The following is a 27094-nucleotide window of genomic DNA, read 5'->3' as shown; positions in this document are numbered from 1 at the left end:
CTGCATATTTTTGTTATTTCTATACACTTCAGATAATTACTTTTCCATTGATACCAAATTTGTGAGGAAAAGATTATTTTAAAATTCTGCCACTTTTTCCCCTTTCTTGTGGAATCGCCCTCCTGATAATGTAATTTTTTTAATATAAGAGAAAGAATTTCTGTTGATAAAAAAATTATCAAGTTTTATTTATTATCTCGTAAAAATTAGATTTGATTCCTATTGGTGTTTAGGGCAGCATTCATTTATTAATTACAAAGCAAATTTTGATTAAAAATGTGTAGTACAATTTCACAAAATCACGCAAGGCAATTCAATTGTGTACCCTAAAATGGTTTAGTTCCATTAAACCATTTAATTCATTCATTTATCTTAACTCATCCAAATATTCATCATTCACTGATCCATTTACAAATCCATTAATTTATTTATTCGTTATTCATTAAACTGATAACTCATTTGTTTAATCATTCAATTAGTATTTTCTTATTTCATTTAATTACTCATTTATTCATGGAAGGATATTATTAATAATCAAATAGAAAATAGATTATCAGAAAAATATTTGAATTAATACAGTATCCAATGTGGGGCTTAATTTCTTCCAAAACACACGTAAGAGCTTTAAAGTCATAAATGGCGAGCTTCAATCCTACGAAAGACAAAGTTTGTTTTTGTGTACCATTTTATTCAAAAACGAACAGTTTTATAATTTCGAAATATTTTTCAAATTTAATCAATGACTGGGGATTATAACTAACGGGTGATTTTCAAAACGACTGATAGTTTGGTGTCCTGACTTTATCCGTTCATTTTTATGTTGTCAAAACTATTTTTTGGCATTGAAAAAGCATGTAGTAACGCATTGTTTTGCCCTTTTTTCGTTGCATTCAGTGCTTTTTTTCATGATCGTAGATTAGTAAGCATTTTACACTGCTTTAGTAAGCTAGTAACGGAAATTTCCTTGTCCTGACTAGAAAACTCACATTTCCTTTTTTTTTCTTTTTGTACGCTTTCAAGCAGCTTTTTTACTTTTGTGCATTGAAGAAGAAAGTAATATTTGTTAGTTACACACAGCTCAAATAGATTTTACTAAAGTGCTTATCTAACAGTTTAAAATTTCAAAGCAGTTTGTATCTTTAAGTACAATTCATGTGTTACCCCAGGGAATTAAATTGTTTTTATATACAAAATATATCTTTACACCAGAGTTAGAAATAGTGTTAAGTTAGCCATATTTGTTTCTTCTTAGAATTTGTAAGTCTAGAAAGGGATATATTTATTCCTTACATGTTGTGTATTGAAATGGACAATTCAACGTGAAGAGTATTTTAATCATCTCTCATGAGTGTTAACCATTTATTTTGTAATATTTTTTTAAGAATAGAAACATACACTTAAGCAGTAATGTTTTTTTTTATTTTTTTATTTTGTTTTTTAAGAAAACAACGTTTTATTTAAATATTCAAAAACATCGATAGAATTTATTCCAACAAAGAATTCTTCTATAAATCTCATGAGTGTTACTTTTAACAGGTAACATTTATGAAAAGGGAGTAATACTCATATAAAAGAGACCCAAATAATTAGTAGATCCATGGTTATAGGTATTGTATTATCTTTAACTCACATATCTTTATCAAAGAGATACATTTTTTCACACATTTACATAAAATAAATTCACTTTGTTAAAAATTGAAGAGTGAACACTGACACAAAGCTGATGTTTGCAGAAATGAAATTTGTGTGCGCTGTTTAGGAAATACTCTAATTCCCAATACATGGTATTCAAATAACTAAATATCTATCTGAGAAGAGTAACCGCCAAAACTCTACAATAAATAATATAATGAAACCATCTCTCATGAGGGTCATTCTTCAAAAAGTAAATTTTCTGCCACACGTCTTTTACAGAAAAAAACTTTAAGTAACAATTCATTTAACAATGATTTTTAATTTCATCAAAAATATATCTATTTGAACCTGCCAACATTTTTTTAAGAATAATTTTTATTTTAGTATATTTTTGTTTCACAACATGTGATTTCTCACCTCTGTGGCATGTCACACACCTTGTGTGACTGTTTAAGTGCTTAAAAACTTGTTTAATTAAAATTATATACTTATTTATTTATTTGTCCTTGCACAAGTGTCTCAAATACTAATTGTTTAAGCATATTCATTTTTTTTAAAAAATTGTTTTTACTTAGTTTTAGTTGAACAAGGAATCATGTCACACAATAAATTCTCACCTCCGTTACCGTAACACAAAATGTAATTCCTCATTAACACGTGGCAGTAATGACATCAAATTTTATTTTCCGTGATACAAGGGAGCCTTGTATTGATTTTTGTTTATTTTCAGCCATAGTTGAAGCTGTGAGATTTTTGTCGAAAAACAAAAAGATAGATTTTCTTTCAAAAACTTAGTATGGTTATTCTGACTTCTCACCTCCGTGAACTTGAATTTCAGGGATGTAAATTAATGTAAAAAAAAAGAAGTAAAACATGTTTTCATATGCTTAACACGTGCAGATGGTAGCAACGAAGAAAAAAAAAAATCTATTAGGCCTATATTGATGGAACATTCCTCACCTTCGTGAATATCCTCTCCGTGACAGACCCTTATCAATGTCATTATTTCTGAGGTTAAAATAAATGATGGAGGAGAAATACATTAATAATAGGCATTCTTCCAAAATTATAAATTGCCAGTATATCCTCAAATTTACTAAATACTATTTTTAACATACATTTCAAACTACTAATTAAGTCGTACTTTAATTAAGAGAGCTTAGTTAAAGTAATCCCACTAATCATTAAAATAGCTGATTGTTTGTACAATTAACGAAATTACTACTTTAATAGTAAGTTGGTCTCAATTTTTAAATGTTAAAAGTTTGTTTTATTTTTATTTTATTTATTTATTTATTTATTTATTTATTTATTTTTGTTTCTATTAACAAGGTTTTTTTTTAATGAGTAAAAGAATTGGAACTTAGCTGGGCGGTTGTTTATGGTTACTTCTACTAGGTAATACTTTCATGTAAGAACGAAAAAAAAAAGAAAACAAAAGGTTTCAAAATTTAAAAACATTTGCGTTCAAAAGTTACGTTTTCTGGAGAATGACCAATGAATGTTGTCGTTTTTCATGTTACTATAGCTAAAATTTAGAATGTGTTAATAAACTTTTTCTTGAATCTTTAAAAATTGGTTTCAATATAGAAAATTTTTAGCTATCTATTCATGATAATTACAATGAAAACCTTTAATTTTATATTTAATGTGTTTTTATCGTAAATTTAATCCTTCATTTAGGAAACAAAGTAACACTCATGAGAAAAACAGTTCTAGAATACTTAAAATTTCTTAAATAAATATTTGTACCATTTTGAAATAAAACTGAGTATTTAATATAGTTTAATCAAAATTTGTTAGATATTTTACTTTTAGAAAGAAAATTACAGAACGGTTTATAAAGGTAATACTCGTGAGAAAATCAGTGACTTGCCAAGATGTTGTTCGGAATTTCTAGAATCTAAGTAAAATAACTGACAAATAATTACCTGGTAAGAAAGCTACATATTGTAAGGAATTTATACCTATAAAAGTATTAATGTTTATAAAATCAAAAATAAATTTTCTAAAACAAAAAGGTGCAAATATTTTTTTTAAAAAAATAAATTGTAGTCAAAATGTAACTAAACGAATAATCTTTGTTCGTTTGTACATTAATTTATTCGAGTAAGAGAAGTGGGAAGAAATACATTTTTATCCGCATGAACGTTTGCTTAAACGATTTAAAGTTGTACTTAATTTATGTAGCATATCTCATTCTGGAAATGAGTCTGTATCTCGCACACTTTAGTGGTTACATAAAGCTAAACTATGAGGAAAGGATACCAAGAAATAAAATACATGAAATACACCGCCAGCTCAGTCATTCCTCCGAGGACTGCAGTTTCCTGCTTATTAGCACTCATCAACCCGGAATAGAAAGTGCCTGAGCTGGAGGTGGAAAACCTCTTAAGGAAGCCTAGAGTGCCAAGCAAACTGGTAGCTAATGTAGAAATAGCACTGACTACACGAGTGACAGAAGCAAAGGTTCGGTTCAGCTCGAAGCAAGGCATGTTATTTTCAGTAAATTATCGACTTATAGCCAGGGCTAAGGCAGAAATGCATGAAATACACCGCCAGCTCACTCATTCTATCCGAGGACTTCAGTTTCCGAAACACTGCTTCAGTCACTTGTCTGGTCAGTGCTAATTCTATATTAGCTGCCAGTTTGATTGGCACTCTTGGCTTCCTTAAGAGGTTTCCCACCTCCAGCTCAGGCACTTCCTATTCCGGGCTGATAAGTGCTAATAAGCATGAAACTGCAGTCCTCTGATTTAATGACTGAGCTGGCGGTGTATTTCAAGAATTTCTGCCATAGCCCTAGCTATAGGTCGATAACTTACTGAAAATATAAGATATCAAATGCCTAAGATTTGGGATCGTCATGAGAGAATAACCAAAACCTTTCTTCTTGAGTAATTTGTGTTATTTTATGATAATCAACTCTTTTATAATATTTGTATCTTTACCTAAAATTGTAAAACTTTTTTTTTTCAGAGGTTCCTGCTACACCGCTTGACCTAAAAGTGCAAGAAGTGTGGAGCAGAAGTGTTAGTGTGTCTTGGTCACCTCCGTACACAGGAAATAGTCCTATAACGAAATACGTGCTACAGTACTGGAGAGATGCTGGTATATTTGTCTTGAATTTGTTCTGCTTTCTCTACATAAAGTGTATCCACGATGCCACCTATACCAATTTATTTAATTGGCCCCAACATTTGCACAATTTCTAATAAAATATTTACAAATTTGTCTTTCTCAATATAGCGTTTTTGTTCATAAGTTATACGAGTAAGAATTTACCAAACATAACTGAAATTATTAACTGATTGTTGAAATAAATGGCACAAGTAAAGTAATATAGAATATTCTACTTACCCAGCAGTGGAATCTAAGCTTGTCAAGTAACCTATTTTTTCTCAAAGAATATTTCTGACCGCATTTCCATCATGTACAGAATATTTAGTTCATTTCTAGAAAAATATTTGTCATAATAAGAATTTTTATTTTATTAATATTTATTTTTACTAGGTTTTACACATTATAATTAAGACTAACAATCTTAATGATAATGGCAAAATGTTTTTTATTCCTCTTTTATCTCCATTACTTACCCACCCCATTTTAAACTGTCGTTGCTATTTTTTTTTATTCATGCTCTGTATTTTAATTCATATATTATGCTTGAATGTCATAAAAAAATTCAAGAACGTTTTAGTTCATCGCAGTCTTATTCTTTACAGTTCTATAAATAATTAAACATTTTTAACAATGGAAATATAGCACTCAAGTTATGTTTCATAATAATTAGATATTGTTATTATGAACGTGTTAATATGCTTTTTTGTACTTTCAGACAGTAGTAGAAAAAAGTGTAAAATCGAAATGTCACAGTTACGAGTGTTTAAAAACGATCTAAAACGATCTTTAAATTGAATAAATAGACCATCTAAAGACACATTATTACAGACAAAAATCAAAATTTCATGAAACTAAATGGTTTTAATTTGGCTGAAAATATGATAAATTAATAAATTTGAAATGTAATTTTCAGTAACAAATAATGACACCCTCACTGCAAACTTAACTAGTAGGTTTAAGGCTAAAGCTGAAAGAGTAGGAATTTGAATTGAATTTCTACACTTTCTTATTCAAAATACTTATCTGGTTTTGCAACACATTTGGGAATAAAATTTACTATTTTATATATATATATATATATATATATATATATATATATATATATATATATATATATATATATATATATATATATATATATATCCATTCTTTATTCAATTTAGAACGAGATTTTTTTCGTAAAGGACAAATAGTATTTCAAGCTCATTTTTTCATGCTTATCTGAAAATTTATTTATATAGGAAAAAATATGTTCTTTCTAATGGTATGAACGAAAAGTAGATATAAGGTGACAAACTTGAGCTACAATGTATAGAAAATTGGCTTTTTTTCATGTGAATGATTTTGATAGCCAGTTTGGTTGGCAATATCTATTAGAAAATCAATATTTACGCCCTGCAACTGTTAGCCATCAAAACATGTATATTAACAATAAAATTATTAAGTATGAGCTTTTGAATTATTTATGTTCAAAATTAATGACATTCCAAAATCCAGGAAAAAATTTCTCCACTGCGTTTTGTCAAGACTTTGGATGCTGGCAACACAAAAGTCAATTAACTCAAACTCACAAAAATACTACGACGTATTGACAGCTAAAAGTACTTTAAGTTCCTACAATTTCAGACTTCCAGTGTGATAAAATTTTCCACAACCTGACCTTAAACGTGTCAAATCGTTACGATAGACAGAATTTAAAGCTCATTTATTTCCCTTATTCGAAAGAACATCGTCGAAGAAAAAACTTATTTTGATAGGAAAAAATGTGTTCTTTCTAATGGTATAAAAGAAAAGAAGATGCGAGTTGACACACTTGAGCTATAGCGCTTTGAAAACAGGCTATTTTTTACCTGAACGGTTTTGATAGCCACTTCTGATGGTAATATCTTTTCGAAAATAGATGTTTAATCTGTGCAACAGTAACCTATTAAACACAAGTGTTTTTACAATATAATCACGAAGTACGAACCTTAGTTTTTTTTTTTTTTTTTTTTTCAGATTTTATGACAGCCTTAAGTCCAGGAAAAGATTTCCCCACTGTGCTTTTTCTCGAGTTTACAAGCGTGTTATAAAAAATATAATGAGCTCAAATTTACAAAAATAAATGAGTGTATTAACAGCCAATTATACTTTAAGCTCCAAAAAGTTCAGGGTTCCAGGGTGATAAACTTTTCTGCAAACTTTGGCTAAAGATGGCAATTTGTCACAAAAACCTCATCCGCCATTTCGAGTTTTTTTTTTTTTTTTGTTTTTTTTTTGTTTTTTTTTTTTTTGGAGATCCTAGATCTTTAGGATTTGGATCTCGGAAGCTGAAAATTTGCGTAAATTAGTTTCAAAGTCATCTCTACACCTCTATAAAATTTCATCTAATTCGGAGATGGACGATTTGAAATGTTAAGTCAGTTGAAGTGGAATGACTACTATAAAATAATAAAGGTTTTGTTATTAACATTTTAAACATTGATTGAGATATCCTAATATTCAATGCACCATTAATTTAGTTAATATTAAGCTTGTTTGCATTTTAAATAAATTGTACAATTAGTCAAACACATGCGGGGAAAAGTGTATGGGGCAAAGTGAAATTGTTTGCTTCATTTACTCACTCAATCATTTAATATGAATCATTTACGTTTTCATTTATTAATTCATTTACATTCCTTCATTTATTAATTCACTTATGGATTCATTTATTCACTTATTTTCTTATTAATTTATTTATTAATCCAATTGTTCATTTATTGCTTCATTTAACATTTTATTTACTCATTCTTTTGAAAAAAAAATGTGTTTTATAATCAAATAGAAAATATTTCATAAGAAAAATATTTTATTTTTCACTTTGCCCCATGAAAAAAAAAGAGTGAAAAATTTCCTTTTTTTTTAAGAATCAAATTTACTGCCAAAAATGAAAAATATATTTCCAACGCAAGTTTTATTACCAAATGCACTGTTCTTTCATTATGTACTGTAATTTTCAAAACAAATTTCCGATTTGTTCATTTTGAAAAAACTCAGTCATCTTAACCAGTTCACTTTGCCCCACATTTCAATATTACAAATAAATTTATCAAATAAGGATAGAAATATATACTCGAGTCTAATTTAACTTTAGTAAACTCCTTGCTTAAAATTATTTTATATTTCCAGCATCTGGAGGGCGTCATCGATTAGAAGAGAAGGTAGTTTCAAGTGCTCAGACATCAGCACTAATTAAAGATCTTCACCCTGGTATCAATTATGGTCTCGCTATCGTGGCTGAAAACACTGTTGGGCGAGGTGAACCCTCTGACACAATCTCATTTTCTACCGGAGAAGAAGGTAATATTTAAGTAACTCCAATTCGAATATTTCTTTAAAATTATTTTCACTTTTTCAGAGTTTCAAAAGGTGAGGTTTTTATAACAAGTCAAGGGCACCTCTTGGTACAGTTAAAGTAAAGTTGTATGAATTTATATACAGCATAAATTTTTATTTAAACTGGATTATTTTATTAGTTGTTAAAGTACTTTTTCTTTCATTTCAGTGCTCAAGGTATAAAAAAATAATAAACTAAAGTAGCTAATATTAAAAATCAAAAGTTTAAAAAAGAAAAATATTCTTCACTTTAATATCGCTTTTTCAATTAAATTTTGGGAGGCATTTAATGGAACGTTGATTTTCAGTTTATTTAGTTTAATTCAATATTTTACTTAAGAACAAAATTAGGAGTGGTTGTGAAAAGAATGGGATTTTTAGGGAATCAATTTATCTTAAAAATATTAAAAATAAAAACAGCATGAGTAAGATCATACGGTGTGTAGTAAGAAAGCAACCGTAACTAGCAAAATAAATAACTTCACAAACAGGATCTTAGTATACTCTTAAGTCATATCCCACGTAGATGCAAAACGAAGAAACTAACACTACGAAAACGTCTTTGTTCGTAGCACGTGGTTACTCTTTGGTAAAAAAGACAACTTACATATAAAAGGATAGGTTTTATGCTTGGTAAAGTAACAAACGCTTCAGAATGGGAAAAATTAAGTTCTACTTGTATTTGTTGTATGTTTATGAGCTCGGTAAGCAAATCAACATTCAGGAAATGAATCCAACTTATCGAGCGTTTATGTTTGGTTACAGGGTGATTTTTTTCCCTTTTCTTTCTTTTAGTATCGCAGTAACTTTTCTTCAAAAAATTTAATTTCCGAAAATGCTCACAATTTTAACTTTTATAATATTTTATAAGAGTTTCGCTAAGTGAACTTGTGTTCTTGATAACACATTTAAATTTTTTTTTCATAGAAAGTCAAGAAAATCATGAGACTTATTCGGTATTGCAAGTAGCACGCAAGCCTTTAAGTATAGTATATTCAAAGGACTTCTTAGAAGAATTTAATTCTAAGCATAAATATTAACTACATTAAATAATACATTTTGCTTGTACTAGTAAGTTTTTTTCTTGGTAAACAGAAATGAAATGAGGAAATATATAAGAAATTTAACCTCGTGTAGTTTAATTTATTAAATGTCAGAGTTGCGTGAATATTTGATAATGTGGAACGTAAGTGTTTAAGTGCATTGCAGATAAAAAAATATATGCTATACCGTAAAGTGGGGCTACTTGGACCAGAAATTTCATACTTTTTGCGAGTTTTATAATACTGAATGCTTTGTTAAATTCATAATGTGAACTGATAACCTTGTTTTCAACATTTTTCAAACGTTCTGCTACCACTTAAATCTTATTTTAAACAACTTTTTTTTCTTTATATTTTTTTTCTATTTTTAAAAAATTGGGTTCAAGTAGCCCCGCGCTGGGGCGACTCGGCAAATCCATTAGAAAAAGCTGTAAAACAGGTGGTGGTATCAAGAAGGAACAATGATTTTGAAAAATAAAAAAGTACATTCTAGTGAGCAAATTATTTATATAAATTGCAAATTATGTATAAAACTCAATGGAAAACCAACGTATGCATAAAAACATATTTTTAGGCAAACATGATTTCACAAATAGAAACATAATCTAACTACAGCTAAAATCAATTGAAATGCTCATTAGGGGTCTGGTGGGGGAAAGTGGTCATACGTCAAAGAAAGGGCTATAGCTTGGAAATAAATGTTCGAATGAATCTGAAAATTTTATTTTAGAGCAAGGGGGTTGGAAACTACATTTTGAATACAAAATTTTACACCTGGAAAAATGTTATGTGGTTAAAAAAAAATATTTTGAGTGAATATGAAAAATTTTAAAATCTAAACACCTCTTTTAACTTCCTCGGGAAATTTTGTTTGTTAGAATTATGAACAGATGGACTGCCCAGGAAGCTTCCTACATGTCTCAAGAACTGTTATTCGTTAGAAGTTAGCTGAATCTATTTTAAATATTTTTTTATAACACATTAAGTAAGATGGGGTAAAGTGGTCATAATATTAGGCTTAACGAATATTGTTCTTCTAAAGTCACTTAATATTTAAGTATAAGGCAGATATAAATTAAATATTAATTTCACTTCATATGTATTGTTTTTACAGTAAACAGGGTTAAATATGCGTGTATATGCGAATGCATACGCATATACTCGTGTAGGCACGTATATATACGTATTCACGTAAATGCACCAATAAATACGTATATGGGTATTTGCAAGAACTTTTCCTGCAGATATACATTCGACTATACCCGCTTATCCTCGTATATATAAGAACACTTATATATTCAGGTAGACACGCATATACGCGTACGACAATACAATTACAGTAGACAATTACATACAAGCTTATGATATACATGTATACAGGGTGACTTTAAACTCTAGGGCAAATTATTAATAGGTGTTAGAGGGGAGGATAAGAAGCAAGAATCATAGGGAAAATATGGTCACTAACACAACGTGGACGCGCTACATGCACGCAAAGCCAGAAGCTGATGGATGCAAAACAGGTCACAAATTCATTTCACAAAGACAATTTTACACAACATTTAAGGTCTTAAGAAAGTTTTAAAGGGATTAATGAAGTTTGCGGAATGTAGCTGTAATATAGGCGTCGCAATCACAAAACACGCTCTGTTGCAATAACGAGACTTATGAAAATCTTTCATCAGTCGCTGTGCCTTTGTTGCGATGCACGTATTAGAGCTGCTATAGGCCATAACTTTTAACAACTCCTCTAAATATTTCTTAAACTAAAATGTTGGGTAAAATACTCTTTTTGCAACAAATCTGTGACCTGTTTTACATTAATAAGTTTTTGACTTTGTGTGCATGTAACGCGTCAGCAACCATAAGTTTCTCATAATTCTTTGCTTCTTATCCTGCCCTCTCACACCCCTTAGATTTTCGCTCAAGAGTTTGGATTCACTCTGTAGGCATGCACGTATATAAGCGCTCATACTCGTGTATTCATACATGTACTGGTGTATTCAAGTAAATGTACGTATATGCGTCTTATAATCTTGTTTATACATATACATACGTATATAATCGTGCTTCCATATATATACGAGTATATGCGTCATGTACAAACACTTACTTGATGTATCCACGAGTTAACTCGTGTATACGTGTTCATGTATGTATGCACACTTTTATATGCGTATATATGTCTACTATACACGTATATACTCAGGTATGCACGCATATACTCGAGATACAATTGCATACACTCATATGATGTTCGTTTACACGTGTATATACTCGTATATGCACGTGACACATGTATACACGTGACACGTATATACTCGTGAAGACACGTATACACTCTTGTAAGTTATCCTGTAAAAGTTCTTATATACTCGTGTATACACGTATATGCTTGAGTAGGCACGTGCATGCATGTATCCGATGTATACATGTATCTATTTATATATAGGACCGTGTTAACTCATGTTCACAAAACACGTATATACTCGTATATGAACGCATATACTTGTGCATATACTTGTAACTATAAAAATAACTGAACTATACAAATATTAGGGTTATTTATAACGGTTTTGCAGCTATTTTTAACTATGACCACTTTACCCCATGCTATGACCACTTTCCCTCACCCCATGGAGTAAAGTGGTCATAAATACATGAAGAAAAGAAAATGTTATAAAACTACTTAAATCAATATTTTTTTCCCTGAAATTCAATGTGTCGTGTTTTTTAATATTGCAATGTAAAATAACAACGAAAAAAGTTGAAGTTTTTAAAGAAATTATAGTATTTTTTGTCCACCTGATTTGAAAACCTACGATTTTATGACCACTTTACCCCATCAGACCCTAAACATTAGAAAGAATGAAAACCTCTTAATTTAATGGCTTTTGTGGATTTTTTTCTCTGATATTCTTTAACACCTGCTCTTCCTAGCTACTAAATTCTACAGGATGCCTAGGCTTGTTTTGTTAACGATCTTTTAATTTCCTTTTTAGAGTTGATATACTTAAGTCAAAATGGGCTGACGGCACTCTCTAAGACATTTCTCTGGAATTAGTTGAATCTGTACACAATTGTAATTTTTCCTCTTAATAATCCGCATTATTTCCTACTTCAAGGGGTTCTCTTTTACATTCGGACCCTTTTTATCCCCAAATCTGCAAAAAACGAGTATAAATAGTAACTAACCTCTTCATTTTAAAAGATTAAAAATCTTACTTAACATAATTTAGTGATGAAATATGTTTTGGGACTGTGTGAAAGCTGAGTTCAAGTAGCCCCATTTTAAGGCAATCAGTGCACTTTTACTAATTTATATTAGTTACTGTGCTAGTTATATAGCTATAACCTTAAAACACTGTTATTTTATTAAGAAATAGAACGCAAACATAAAACTCTCTTGACCTTGATAATATCAGATGTTTCCTTGAACTTACATGTGAAAGTTTGCAGACACTAAAAACAACTGCAATCATAACCTTAATCAGAAAAAGGCGGGAATAGCAGAATTTTGCTTCATGCTCCAGCCTTTACCTAGTACGCTGCCTGTCATGGAGAAAGTTTAGTCTATCATTGAGTTATATAGGACAAGAACGAATTTTAAGCACTTTTTTCTCATGGGTTCAAGTAGCTCCACTTTACGGTACATTAATAAATTAGCTGGCATCAAGTTCTAATTTATTTATAATTTCAGAGCCCTCTGGATCACCTATGGATGTTAATGTGGATGTGAAAGGCACTGCTTCTCTTCTTGTAACTTGGAAGGTATGTATGAATTTTCTTACATAATACAACAAATTGGTAGGCAAATATTCTGCGCTAAACCCCCCCCCCCCCCAGGAAAAAAGAGAAAATCGGAAGCTGGTAGAATTATGAATTAAGCAGTAGTTTCCTTTCTAATTCATTTTACAGCAGAAATACCTAAGAATGGTTGTATTGGAAGAAATTTTTTGAATGAGTTACAAATTTTAGGAGTAGCACGCATCACTAAAAGAAACCACTTCTAGATGCAGTTTTTTGTATGGAAAACTAGATTTTCTGAAAATGTAAAGCATCTTGTTGAAGTAAAAGTGTCTCTTAAAGTGGAAATCTTGAAAACAGAGAACTGCAGAAATTAATCCAATGTATTTCTCTTCAAATCGGAGGAGACAAGTTATATCCTTTATTGTATTTTTTATTGCGCATTTATTTTAAATTTGTCTTCCAAGTTGTAAGCTTAGTCTAGATTATCCATTCCTGACAAAAATGCATTTTTTTTTGAAAGTCGAAGTAGGATGAAGATAATTGTAACCTAAAAGGTTCATAAGCAGTAATATTACATTTTTAACTTAATATAAGTGTATTATAGCTTAATATAAGTACATTGTTTAATAAATTTTTCATTTTTACATTACTGTTATTTCCAAAGTTGAGCTAAACATACCTTATCCTTCCTTAATAGGGTGGTTCGAAAAATCGATTTTTTTTTTTTTTTAGATTTCGGAATTGCGTTACCTCTTAAAAGCTGTTGTTTAGTATAATCAGTTGGGTAAAAAAAAAATTCTAAGTTGACATCTTCAGTTCGCGCATGAGGCTGAAAGTTTGAAAACATATGTTAAAAAATGGATTTTTCAAAAAGTAATAAAATTAGTTTTTCTATATGTATGTAAGACCACATCCATAATTTTTCAGTATATAGTGTAGTTTGATTAAAAAAAAATAGTTTATAGCTTTTACATTAGATCTTTCGTTTAAATTGGGCTAAAATTTAAGGCGTAGGCGCGAGCTAAAGATTTTATGTAAAGCTCGAAAATATTTTTTAGGTTCAAACAACAGTATATACTGACAATTTATGACTTTTGCGTTTTGAAAAAATACAAAGAATTAATTTAATTATTTTCTGAAAATTTCAGTTTTAAACATTTTCAAATCAACCAATGAACAGGGGTGTGCACAAAAGTTTTGGGGTTCGTCACAAATGACTTTTTCAGGCCCACATTCATAATGTTTACTTTACCCCTATATTTCACGCCTAGGTTTAAAAATATTGGGCGCCCTACAGACTCAAGCCAACAAGTGTCCCTTCTCCTTCCCCCCCCCCCCGGTAAGCACGTCCCTGCCAGTGAACGACTGAAATTGTAAACTGAAAGCATAATACGCTTAAATCTCAAAAACTTCACCCTACTATAATCTAATTTTTATCTTAATTTGCCTTCCAAAGCCAACCTTCTTGATAAAAATACATTTCTTTTCAAGAACCCACCAAAGAGCGAATGGAATGGTAAACTTAAAGGATACTACGTTGGGTACAAGATAATACATGACTCCAGCCACCCATACTCCTTCAAGACCGTGGATTACGTTCCAGGGGGAGTTCAGGAGCATATGATTACGAGTCTTCGAAAAGACACCGAGTACAGCATCATCGTAAAAGCTTTTAATACAGCAGGAAGTGGACCACCTTCACAAGAAGTGGTTGTGAGAACACTTGGTGGCGGTAAGCTCAAACATTTAAACTTTTGTGATCTCATTCGTATAGATCAATTAATTCGTACTAAAACCAGCAATGAATAAGGTAATGAAGTAACGTACATTGTCAGTAAAAATTTGCTTAAATCCATATTTACAGGCATCAGAGTTATGGTTTATAGACGTGTGAGGATAAGCTTATAAGATTTCAATGTTTTTTTTAAATCCAAAATAGCAGGTAAACATATATATATACATATACATATATTAAAAAACTATATATATTTAAAAAAATTAAAGTTTAAATTCACATTAAAGTTTAATGCTATCATTAATTACACAAGAATTTCAAATTTTACAATTTCATTTAATAAGAAGAATGGGCATGTAAAAATCAAAGTTGCTCAAAAGCGGAAGAAACAAAAACCGGTCTGAATAGATGTTAGAACATCTTGATCTTGTCAAAGACATGTCTGGCAGAGATATCACATTCTTATTTTATGTAAGTGGGCTGAAATTCAAGGTTTTGAATTACCTTTTACTTAAAATAAAAAAGAAATTCTAAAATATGTAAACTAGTTTCTTTGATATAATTTAATCTAGTAATTCTTTTTTCTTCATTTTTAGATCTTCCGCAAGCTCCAATTGTATTTGTCGTAGCTACTTCAGAAACGTCTATCAAAATACAATGGAGAACAGTTGATAACAAAATGCCTGTATCAGGTCAGTGAAACAGTAAATAAAACTTACATTGAAATATTACTTTTCATTTTTGACAGTAAATATGTAACGAAACGAGCGGATGTGTGCATCACATGACTTCCTTTTACTCCAATTTTAATTTCATTTTCCCATTATTGGGAATTTTAATATGATTCAATAGTTTACTCTCTAAATATCACCTCCAATAACCAAATTGAAACACGATTTAAAAAAAAAAAATTGACAAGTTGGCGACAAAACTTAGCCACCAAAAAACTGGCGATATATCGCCAAGTGTCCACCAAATTATAACACCACTTATACATCGAAATTAACAATGATTTCCCACAAAAAAGGGGACAAAAGACCCCTTTAGAAACTCCCGAATGCAACCAAAAGGAGAGGTGCACAACAAGACCCCACTAGGAGTCTACGTACCAAATTTCAAATTTCTAGGATTTACCGTTCTTGAGTTATGCGACATACATACGCAACATACATACGTACATACGGACGTCACGAGAAAAGTCGTTGTAATTAACTTGGGGAATGTCAAAATGGATATTTCGGTGTTTATACGTTCTTAAGCACTTATCCGCGTGTCGTCGGGTTAAAAAAAAAAAAACTCAATATTAATTCGAGGGTAAGCAAAATGGAAATGAAGGCCGAATTTTGCGTGAAAGTATTGTATTTGCGAAAAAAAAATCACTCAGAAATCGGCCTTAATTTCCATTTTGCTCGCCCGTGAATGAATATTGAGTTTTTTTTTTTTTTTCAACTCTACCGCACGTGGATATATACCTAGGAACTTATAGACACCCGAAGTGTCCATTTTGACGATCCCCGAGTTAGTTACAACGAGTTTTCTCGTGACGTCAGTATGTACGTATGTATGTTGTGCGTATGTGCGTGTGTATGTCGCATAACCCAAGAACGGTATGTCCTAGAAAGCTGAAATTTGTTACATAGACTCCTAGTGGGGTCTAGTTGTGCACTTCTCCTTTCGGTTGCATTCGGATGTTCCAAAAGGGTTCTTTTACATCTTTTTGGGGTAAAATCATTGTTAACTTCAATGCAAAATCAACTGGTGTTATAATTTGGCAAACACTATCGCCAAGTTTTTAGTCGCCAAGTTTTGTCACCAACTTGGCTACAAATTTGGCGTTTTTTTTTCTGGTTTCAATTTGCCCATATTTCGGGAGTTAACCATTGAATCACATTAAAACTGCCAATATTGGGAAAATTTATCTCATAAAACGTTTCCTTTTCTTTGGTTCGCAGCAAACATGGGGTAAATATATTTAAAAGATTTCTTTGCTCACTCCGAGGCACAATCATCATTGAATTGGAGTAAAAGGAAGTCATGTGATGCACACAACAGCTCGTTTAATAAAAAATAAGTTTGATCAAATGAATGAGTAAATAAAATAGTGAATAAATAAACAATGGAGAAATAGATAAATAAATAACTTATATGTGAGCATAAATAAATGAGTAAATAAATAGGAAAAATAGAGACTAAGTGAATAAAAAAGTGAAAGAATGTAAATGAATTATTAATGAATGAATTTATAGGTGATTTAATAAATGAATGCATAAGTAAGAGACATCAACTATTTCACATTCCCCCAATTTCTTTGCCCGAGTGCACCTGACAAATTGTAAAGTCCAAAAATCTGTAATATTACCTAAAAGAGTATTGCACTGGACGTCAGTACATATTAATTCAAACTTAAAATGTAAATTAAAAAATCTGCATTATTTTGTTATTAAAAATATTTTTGATAACCCACAATATGTGTGTATAATTTTGAAATTTTTTTGTATGTACCTTGATCTTTAGACCTATTTATTTTTTGACCGAAATTAACTACATATTTAAGATTATAGATAAATATTGCTCAATTAGTGGTACTGCAAACTAAAAATATTTTAACATTTGACTTTTCGTCACCAGTTCACTTTACCCAACATTCCCCTACCTTACTTTGTTCAACCAAAAATATAAAAAACACCGAGTTATATCGAAGCAGAAAATTGTTAATTTGTATTAATTTTAAAAATGGAAAATGCACCAATCATGCAAAAGTAATTTCGAATCAGAAAAAAGCTTTGTTAATTTTTTTGTAAATAACAGTTAAGATACATTTTTTAAGACTGTTTTGTCTCTAATTTTTATAAGCAAAAAATATTGCGTATGGTTTCCCTATGCTGTTAGTTCCTTTTATTTACTTTTTGAATGGTGAATAGCAAATTACTTAACCTATTGCCATTGTCTGAAAAATAAATTTTGTGAAACTTAAGTTGAAAAAAAAATATCGTCCGATTTTTTTCACTTGCAAATGCAAAGATAGTGTTTTCTTTCTTAATAGAGGGGATTTTCTTTCTTTCTTCTTTTTATTTTTCTGGCATTTTTTCCGATCAAATACTTTAACTTGTCATATTTGAGCACATTTTTAAAAATATATAATTTATTTTAACGTATATCTGGTTTCAATGGATGATTATTTCTTGAATTTCATACAATTTAAGTAACTTTTAAACTCTTATAGTAAATTTATTAAATGAATTAGAATAAGAAAAGGAGAAAAAACAAATGCGAATAAGACAATCCAAATGCTCTTTCAGTTGTGTTCTGATTGTAACTCTCATTGTTTCATTTTGTAGGCCACGCCATTCATTACCGGAAGAAAGGGGAGGCTTGGCAACGCGTCGCTTTGACGTCATCAAATGAGAACTCGTACTCCCTGTCAGGATTACAGTCAGGGGCTCTCTACCAGCTCTACGTAACTGCCACCAGTGACTATGGAGAGGGGGATCCCAGTGATGTTGTCACAGTTAAAACTTATGGTATTGCATTGATATTATTGTAACCTTAATTCTTATTAAAAACTGAATGATGGTAACAAGTATAGTTAAAAAAATTCATATTGAAATTAAAAACTGCTGGACATTAATCATTCTCTTTTTTTCATTAAAGATAATTTATTTCAAAAATAAACAAATAATTTTCAGATGAGTAATTTTAAATATTATGTAAAATGAAAAAATAAAAATGAGAGACACATTAACACATGTATAAAACACACTTAAGGGTGGATGGACTTTATAAAAACATTGTTTATCTACTTCCTACGTGCTTTCATACATTCACACTCTATAAGATGCAACAATTACATGACCCAAAAAAATGTTCACTAAAAGTGAGAAATTTAGATTTGTGACGTACATGAGACGAGTAAGCTATGCGTGCTGAGTTCATGATTTTTGAATTCCGCATGTTCAATCCACAGACCTTTCGGTTGCCAATGCAATGTTTTACCACTGTGTCAAAAGGTTCCTAAGACTTGGATTCAAAATTTAACTACATGCACTCTGAGCGCAACGCACAAATTTTTTCTAAAATTATTTATTGTAGTCATTAACCGCAAATCAAATAAACTATTTTATGATCAGAAGTAGCAATTGTTTGATAGAAGTAAAATCTCGTTAAGCAATCAAAAAAAAAATAATGTCAAAAAATGCAAATTTATTAGTTTGCAGTCATGCTGTCAATGAACTTGCCGATTATCACTATATGAGGAACTATTCTCATTATTTTTTGAAGCACGACTTGCTCAAAACATGTAATCAGATGAAATGAATATTATACGTAGTTGGGCTTGTTGGAGAAATCATCTGCGTTGCCTCAAAGTGGCAGCTACGCTATCATTTAGATTTACTATACCTACGTTTAGGCCTAGGAATAAACTACCTAAGCTACTTCATATGCTTACTCCATATACATCATAAAAGTAATTTAAAATGCTCCACACACACACATTCAGAAGATTTCATGAATATTCTGACTTTAAAAAATATGTGGAAGAAAAAATCTTTTCTTACATTATTTTTTATCTGCACCACTTTTGAAAACCTTTTTCTACAGAAATTTAAAGCAATATCAATTGTTAATAATTTGTACACGAAATATTTACACTTGTCACGATCATCAATTGTTAGAGTAATTTTTCACGATAACTGTAGTTTCATACATGACCATGTTTTTTTTTTTCTTTTTCTTTTTGATAACTTTCTCATTCAAATCTAAAACGTCGTCATCGAAAAAAAAATCGATGTTTTGAAAACATTGCCATCGCTGTTGTACCCTCAGTTCAAATATTAGTGACATTATTGGAACGTTAAACATATATGTAATGTCTATATGTATGATATGATGTTTTGAAATAATTCAGTTTTGAACAACTACTCTAAAGTTAACATTAATATTTTAACAGCTGGCCACGACAATATTGTTCTTTTTCCTGGCACCCAAGAGCCTCAAATGATGATGGATATGTCTCTGTTGATACCAGTTGGCGCATCTTTGTTAGCCGTCATTGTGGTCATTATTGCTGTATGCGTGTGGGTCCTCAAAGCAAAATCCAGACGAAATTTGGAAAGAGGTAACTAGCTCTGAGCCTCATTTTTTAGACTTTAAAGTGTACTTTACTTTTGAAAAATTTTTAGAAGACAATTATACGCAAAATATACATATTGTTAACTATCATATTTTACAAATATTACAAACATTAAGTACCTAGAAAATCGCCCGTCAAGGTACGACGAGTGAAAATTACTTTTACATTTGAATGAAGCAAGTGCCTGTTTGGTGATGTTTTGATAGTTGAAATTATAACCCTAACTCCAGTGTAACCCTAACTCCACTTTAAACTCCCAGTATAAAGCGTTCATTGTTGACTTGGTCGTTTTTTCAGTCTCTTAAAATGACAGTCTGACCAGTAAAATCATTGAGTTATCGGATCCAGTTCAGCCTCGTCAAAATAAAGCATTTCTCTGCGTGTTAAAAATTGCCAAAAAATATTATCAAATTATCATGCTATGGCGCGAGTTTCATTGTTGATGACGTCAGGGATGTTATTCGATCAGTGAATGGCTATTATATTTATGATTATTATCATCATTAATGTTATGGAAAAGTTAACAAAATGTAAAACCTGTATTTCCTTAAACTTTCCGAAGTCGAACGGAATGGCATAGCTCTTAAAGCAATTTAACAGACTTGCTTTCAAGTAAGCAACGTAGTAGCGTGAAATAAAAATTTTACTTTAATAATTTTATTGATCTTCACTTTTCTTTTTCAAAAAATCTGTAAAAGTCTTCCAAACACGACGAATTAATTGCTACAATTAAAGCATAACTTATGTAACTTTTTATAACAACTTACACTACAATTTTAATCTCATTTATTTCTTTTTTGATTAAAACATTACGTTTACTATTTTCAGCAATACAAGAAGACAAGAGATACATCTATGCAGCTGCTACTCAGCGGTATGTAGACATAGACAAAACCAGGTCCCTACCAGCGTATCACGACCCAGCGCTCATTCATTTCCCGACACCCTATGCCACCGTGCCCATGGGAGACGACATTTCAGAAGGAGGGGGAAATAATGACCCCAACCAAGAAATGAAAGCATTCATATCACAGGTAACTCTTTAAGTCATATCATTAGATCTATTTCGAGTTTTGATATTTTTGTAATTGCCACTTCTGAAACAGTTTGCCAGCCTGAACTTATTAATTAACTATAGTGAATTCAATTTTCCACGGGATTGAGTGGTACAAATGCCGCGGATAATAAAAATTGAGGATAAACCACGCGAAAGCAAATTGAAAGATTAATAATGCAAAAATTGTTGTTCCTTAAAAATTCGAGTCTACTGATGCATAATATTTTCTACAAACTGAAAATATTATACAGTACAGTAAATTACATTTTTACACAACAGAACTTATCAATAAAGAACAATTGTGTGTACGATTGAGAAAGCGCAATAAATACATAAATGAATGAACAAAAACAATTAAGTTCAAATGTACAGTTTTTCGCAAAAAAAAAAAAAACATTGCTGTTTCCTTTTTGCTATGAAAATACATGTTCCTGATTAATAAATGCCTAGCGGATAATAAACTTGCGGATATTCTGCAGTTTTACTGTACTTATGAACGAATTTAATTTACGCAACCACCAACTCACACGATTCTTTCGGGAGACTCTTAAATTTTTATGCCTTCTCCCAAACTCCGCAATCTGGTCTCCTTTATCTGGACTAACTCTGACCAAATAATTTCCGGTAAAACAAAAATTCGGGTAATCAGAGTGAAAAGTAAAACACCTTTTTAAAGAACTTTTACTGCAGCAAAAATAGATAAATAAATAAATAAATAAATAAATAAATACATAAATAAATAAATAAATAAATAAATAATAATAATAATAATAACATATTTTGTAACAGAAGTACATATTACCGTTTCTAGCAAATACTTTGTCATTCATAGTTCAGCTGCCGTGGGGAAGGACTGACACTCCAAGCACGCCTTATTGTTTGTTAAATTTGTTTAATACTTTATTTTACGTTCTATGCAGGTATGCAGGAGTTGTATGTTTACAAAAACAAAAACCAAATATTTGGCGTATTTATAGTTCCTTTCTTGCAATAATAATTTAAAATTATGATTTAAAGAAATATTTTTTTTTAACTCTACAAATTTGATCTAGATTAACATTAGATCCGGATAAACGGGGTTCTACTGACTCTCCCAAATTTTCATGAAATCCAAAAAATGCTTTAAAAGAGGATTTTTCAGTGATTAGAATTAGGAGGGAAATCCCTACAGAAAAGCCCCCCAATCACGATCGCAAAAACAACGCCCTTTTCTAAAACTGTATGAAAATTGATGTCTGATTAGGTTTGAAATAAACTCTTTTTTTTTCCTTCTTTTCAAAATTTTCATTCTCGAAAAAAATTATGAAAAGGGCAACTCTACGGGAAACTGACTGATATTTTTAAAGCAAAACGGCATGTATTTTGAAATATTGAACGCAAAATATACGTTGGGCAAACAATCTTTTCCTCTAGAGTATTGTGTTTTTGAAGCTGAGTTTAACGGTATAATTGAATTCCCGGAATACATTTCGGGTGGTTTTTAAACAAATCTTAAAATTATTGTGACATACTGATATTTAAAAAAATAGGGTTAGTCACCTGCTTTTAAAATGTATTTTTAAATAATCTAAAATGTGTGCTTTTAGAATTCAGTTATACAATTTAATTCATCTTTAAAAATGCAATAATCTATTTTTAAAGATGAATTATGTATTTTAATATATTAAAATGTATATTTAAATAATTTAAAATGTGTGCTTTTAGAATTCAGCTATACAATTTAATTCATCTTTAAAAATGCAATAGTCTATGGGGGAAAAAATCCTTTATACAACATATATTTAGCGTTGAGTATTAAAGGGTTACATTACCTAAAAATGACTAAAAAAATCAGGTATGTTTTTATTGCTTATTAGAAATCTAAAAATTATTCCAAACTTAGGAGAAAAGTTTCATGGCATTAGTTCAACTATTTAAAATGTTATGAGTAGTTTAGGTCATGTTCGCTTTGTGTCTTATGCAAAAGAAAAACTGAGTTGCTTTTTCTCGATGTTTTTTTTTTCCCTTGATGCTGGAAGCCGTAAGGATTTTTTATAGAATAATTTAAAAACGTGCATAGAAAAAGCATTTTTTTAATACCAAACTGTTTAGAGCATGTTATACCTTTAAAAACAAAATTTGTCATGGCATTTTTACACATTGTACATATTTCATCACGTACGTTTTTTAAATAAGTATATAAGCAATAAATGCACATACTTTCAGAGATAATTATTTTGATCGTTAGCAAAAGACATTTTGGAAATAAATACAAAAACAAAAAAGCCTCAGGAATTTCAAAAATGTGGAATGTTCTTATATTTTTTGAATTTGAAAAAGGGGGGGGGGCACAATTTGTAATCTTTGAAAATACATTATTGATTGATAAATATGTATGGATGCAAATGTTTCAAAAAATTGCATAATTTACTTAAGTTTAAAATAATATTTTGAAAGTAATGTGACCCTTTAATGAATGCTTTTAAAAATATTGTTTTACCTCAATGTTATTATTTGTTTTCAATTTCTACTGAGCATTTCTTCTTCATTATACATCGGGAAGGGCACGCATATTTACAGTGACAACATACGTAATGGTACAATATGATAGAGTTAAAAATCAATAAACTATTTTGATTCTTATGCTCAAAGACTATTATATTGATTTGTACGCTTGTCATAATTTAGTATATAAAAGTAAAATACACATCAAAGTGTTACGTTAAACTCAACTCTTATTTCTCGTTTCAGAATATGAAAGACAGACCATTACCAAAACCTGGGACGTTGAAAAAACAAAGAGATTCTCACATCTACGATAGTCCGCAGTGAGACTATTCACTTATTAGTTAATTTAAAATACCGGTGCTGCATTCCCGGCTGAACAATCGGAAAGAACAATCAGAACAAGTTCAGTGACTGCAGTTAGGACTGTATATTCCTATTCAAAGAGTGCTGAGAAAGACGATCACGTCGCTGCTTCAAGAATTGCCTTGGAACTAACTCTTTGTACTGTGAGTGCGTAATTGCTGAACGCCTAGCTGTGCTAAACCGGCCAAATCAATACATCTTATGGTTATGATTTTTTGTAAATAGATTAATTGTTGATTTTATGTTTCAATACGTGTCCCAACTTGTCCGGTAGTTTTGTAGAATAGCTTCATGCACGGAATTGATGAGTAATCCCCCACGAAGAAAATGTATGAAAATATTATACCATGACTGAACTTGAAAATTTAATTTAACTCTTCATTCAGATAACCTAACTACACAGTTGAAAGAAAACAATGTTGTTGGAAAATAATGTACAGCTAATTTCCCTTATTTATTCCAGGAACATATCTGGTAAAAATAAAAATAAATAAAAAGTAGTTTCCCGCTAAAATTCTATAACTTTCTTGAAATTAACACTTTACCTTTTTAGATAATTCAGAAACCTCTCGAGTAAAAAGTCAGTCACCAGGCCCCGATCTATGAAGCCGAAGACCCTACTGCTCGCGGGAGGAGCACACCACTAAGGGGCCAGTGGCCCTTATTATTCAGTTGAAAGTTAGGGGCCCTGCTGGTTTTTTGCAGGAGGGCCCAAAATTTATAGATCTGGGTCTGGCAGTCACGTCTTTGGAAGAAATCAGAAACGCTCCAAGAAATCTTACGTATGTTTTTGTAACAGCTTGGCACCATCTTGACTTAAACAGAAACCTCCAAACGGTATTTAGCAAATATGGTCAAAGCTAACGCAGAATTGCAAGCAAATATCGAACGCCTTACTTTCCTGCAATTTTTGCACAGCTATAAACTATAGAGATCGAATTTCGCCCAGATTTGGGGTTCAGTTAATATGGAAGGGCCATAATTGAAGTGATGGCACTTAATAAAAAACGCGATGTGTATTGACACTGGTACCTAAAAACATTTTTCACAACAGTGAAAAGTCTGCATTTCTATAACATTTTTTGTAATTCAGGAAACTTTTTTTTTTCAAAGATACTTAATTTTCAAAAGAAACTGGTGGAAATCCGTAAAATCATAAAACGTTGCCATGTGATATTCCGTGACGGTTCATTTTTTCTTTTTTTACACTGTATAAATAATTTGTTTTAAGTTGAAACTTAATGACTTATTTTTTGCCTTCTTTAATAACTACGTATGCAACAAATAAATCCTTATAAGACTTTTGTGATACGATGCTAAGATACCTTTGTTGTATGTTAATGAAAAAAAGCTTGCATCACAAATGTGCTCAACAATCGAGTAGAAAGTGCGCCGCAATTGACGAGATGTTTTTTCTAAGTTTAAAGAGTAACTTATGCTTCAATTCTATTGCTGCCCTTGCCGATTAATTTACTGTTTCGTATGCCGAACCCCATTTGTTGTTAAATGGTTTAATTATTCTACTAAACTACTAGACAGGTTGAGACCAGGCTTTTGACTGAAAATGTGTGTTCTTCATTTTCAGTATTTATTCAAATTATTTATTTTCTAAAATTTAAGATATGAAATAAAAACTGATCAGAAGTTTTACAGAACAGTTTTGTTCTGATTTTTATTTGTTAAAGATTTGTCAACAATAGTTTGTTTGAATGATATTGCAGAAAGTATGTGCGGCTGAAGTTAAATGAAATAGAAAACAGATGTTTCTATCTTCAAATCAAGACAAATAATTTGTGCATTTTAATTAAATGTTTATTGTATATTTTATTCAACTGTGTTGCTTGTATGTTTTGAAATATGCAGTTACTGTGCTCTGCACCAAGATCAGTCCAGTGAAAGTAAACTTTTTTAATTATAATTTCAAATAAATTCTTAATTTATTTGGTGAAAAACATATTTTAGAGTAATAATTAAGTGAGAGGTACTTCAAAGTTTTTATTTCAAAACTGTGCCACCGGCTAATGCTTTTCAATCATAGTAACGTAAGAAAAAAACTCCTATTTTAAGTAAAAAGTGAATGAATACCTTTGTGCAACAAAGTAATTGTATGAAAGACATTATAAAATGACACATTGACAATTAATAGCAGATACGTGTTTCGTGGCTTCAAGTAACCACAACTTCAATTCTGCAAAGTGCAAAATTTTCAAAGTAAAGTCATTCAATAAAAACTAAAATCATCCGACAAACGTTTACATTCAAAACCTCGCAGTTTTGGCATTGAAGCAGCGGTTCCTTGAAGCCTCGAAACGCGTATTGGCAATTTTTTGCAAATTTGTGCATTGATATCATTGTTTTTCTACTATTACCGTTTTGAATGTCTTCGCGTACATTTGAATTAAATGGTTTTTCTAATAATGTGTCTATACAATTTTCTGAAGTACCTACAACCGTTTGTGAGGCCTACTTCTTATAACTGATATGTGTTTTTTTATACGAAACATTAGCATGACTTATTTTATTTCATGTTTAAATGTTGATAGACAGAAGTAGACATTTCGTGCATGCTCTTGGAGGTAGAAATAACTTTGTATGGCGCCCACTTAAAGAATAAGAAATAGAAAATGTTTGACTTATTTTTTAAACGCTTCTGTTGTATGTTTTGCTTCATCGCAGTATTTTTTTAAAGTAATCAGCTGTTTTTAACTGTATTCATTGCATTTGAATTTCAATTTGAATAATTCGTAAAATATTCTGTAAAAGTGATTAATTTATTCCCATGTCAGTCATATTAAGGACGTTTTTAACTATAAAACGAGAAAATGTTATCGTTTCAATACGAAATACATTGGTGGAAATAGTAAGAACACATTTTATGAAGCAACAAGATAAAAAACAAAAAATTTTTATTCATCGGAATATATTTTGCAACGAAATCCATCGTTACATAGGATTGAACAATCAATTTAAAAAAAAAAGAAGAAAGAAAAAAAAACATTCAATTGTTTTTGAAGTAATATCTTCTTATGAGAGGGTAAACCGATGTGTGACATAACGCGTAACGTCGCACCTCTCGTCTGGTATTCCTTTCGTTCGCGTTTTAAGGATTAAATGCTGTTATGAATATATATTGTTTACAATGATATTGGTATTATATTGCATTGTTAAACTCACTTTCCGTTAGGAGGTTGCGTTATGTTGCGACGATCATCCATCTTCTGTTAGTTTCATCACTTTTTCTACTATCACTTAATGCTTAAAGCTGACCCAAAGAGTAAAGATACAGAATTTCCCCGTGCATGCGCGCTTCTGTCGTATGTGTGAACGAAAGGAGTGCCAGACGAGAGTCGTGCCGTTACGCGTTATGTCACAAATCGGTTTACCCTCCCATAAGAAGTTATCACTTCAAAAAA

At 30.7% G+C, this 27094-nt stretch overlaps 1 protein-coding gene across 1 annotated transcript in view; it reads left to right on the top strand.

The window, feature by feature from the left end:
• LOC129234365 (cell adhesion molecule DSCAM-like) overlaps positions 1-23642 on the top strand; it is a 76638-nt gene extending 52996 nt beyond the window's left edge. The window contains exons 22-30 of the mRNA XM_054868358.1: positions 4615-4746; positions 7918-8079; positions 12859-12929; positions 14400-14640; positions 15240-15335; positions 17982-18164; positions 19592-19759; positions 20603-20808; positions 23562-23642. Of these exons, the coding sequence (XP_054724333.1) occupies positions 4615-4746; positions 7918-8079; positions 12859-12929; positions 14400-14640; positions 15240-15335; positions 17982-18164; positions 19592-19759; positions 20603-20808; positions 23562-23642 (1340 nt within the window). The remainder of the gene's footprint in view (positions 1-4614; positions 4747-7917; positions 8080-12858; positions 12930-14399; positions 14641-15239; positions 15336-17981; positions 18165-19591; positions 19760-20602; positions 20809-23561) is intronic.
• The last annotated feature ends 3452 nt before the right edge of the window (positions 23643-27094 follow it).

The sequence above is a fragment of the Uloborus diversus genome, chromosome 1 (assembly GCF_026930045.1).
Source record: "Uloborus diversus isolate 005 chromosome 1, Udiv.v.3.1, whole genome shotgun sequence".
NCBI lineage: Eukaryota > Metazoa > Arthropoda > Arachnida > Araneae > Uloboridae > Uloborus > Uloborus diversus.
The sequence above is the reverse complement of the archived record's forward strand: the minus strand, read 5'-3'. Positions and strand labels throughout refer to the sequence as shown.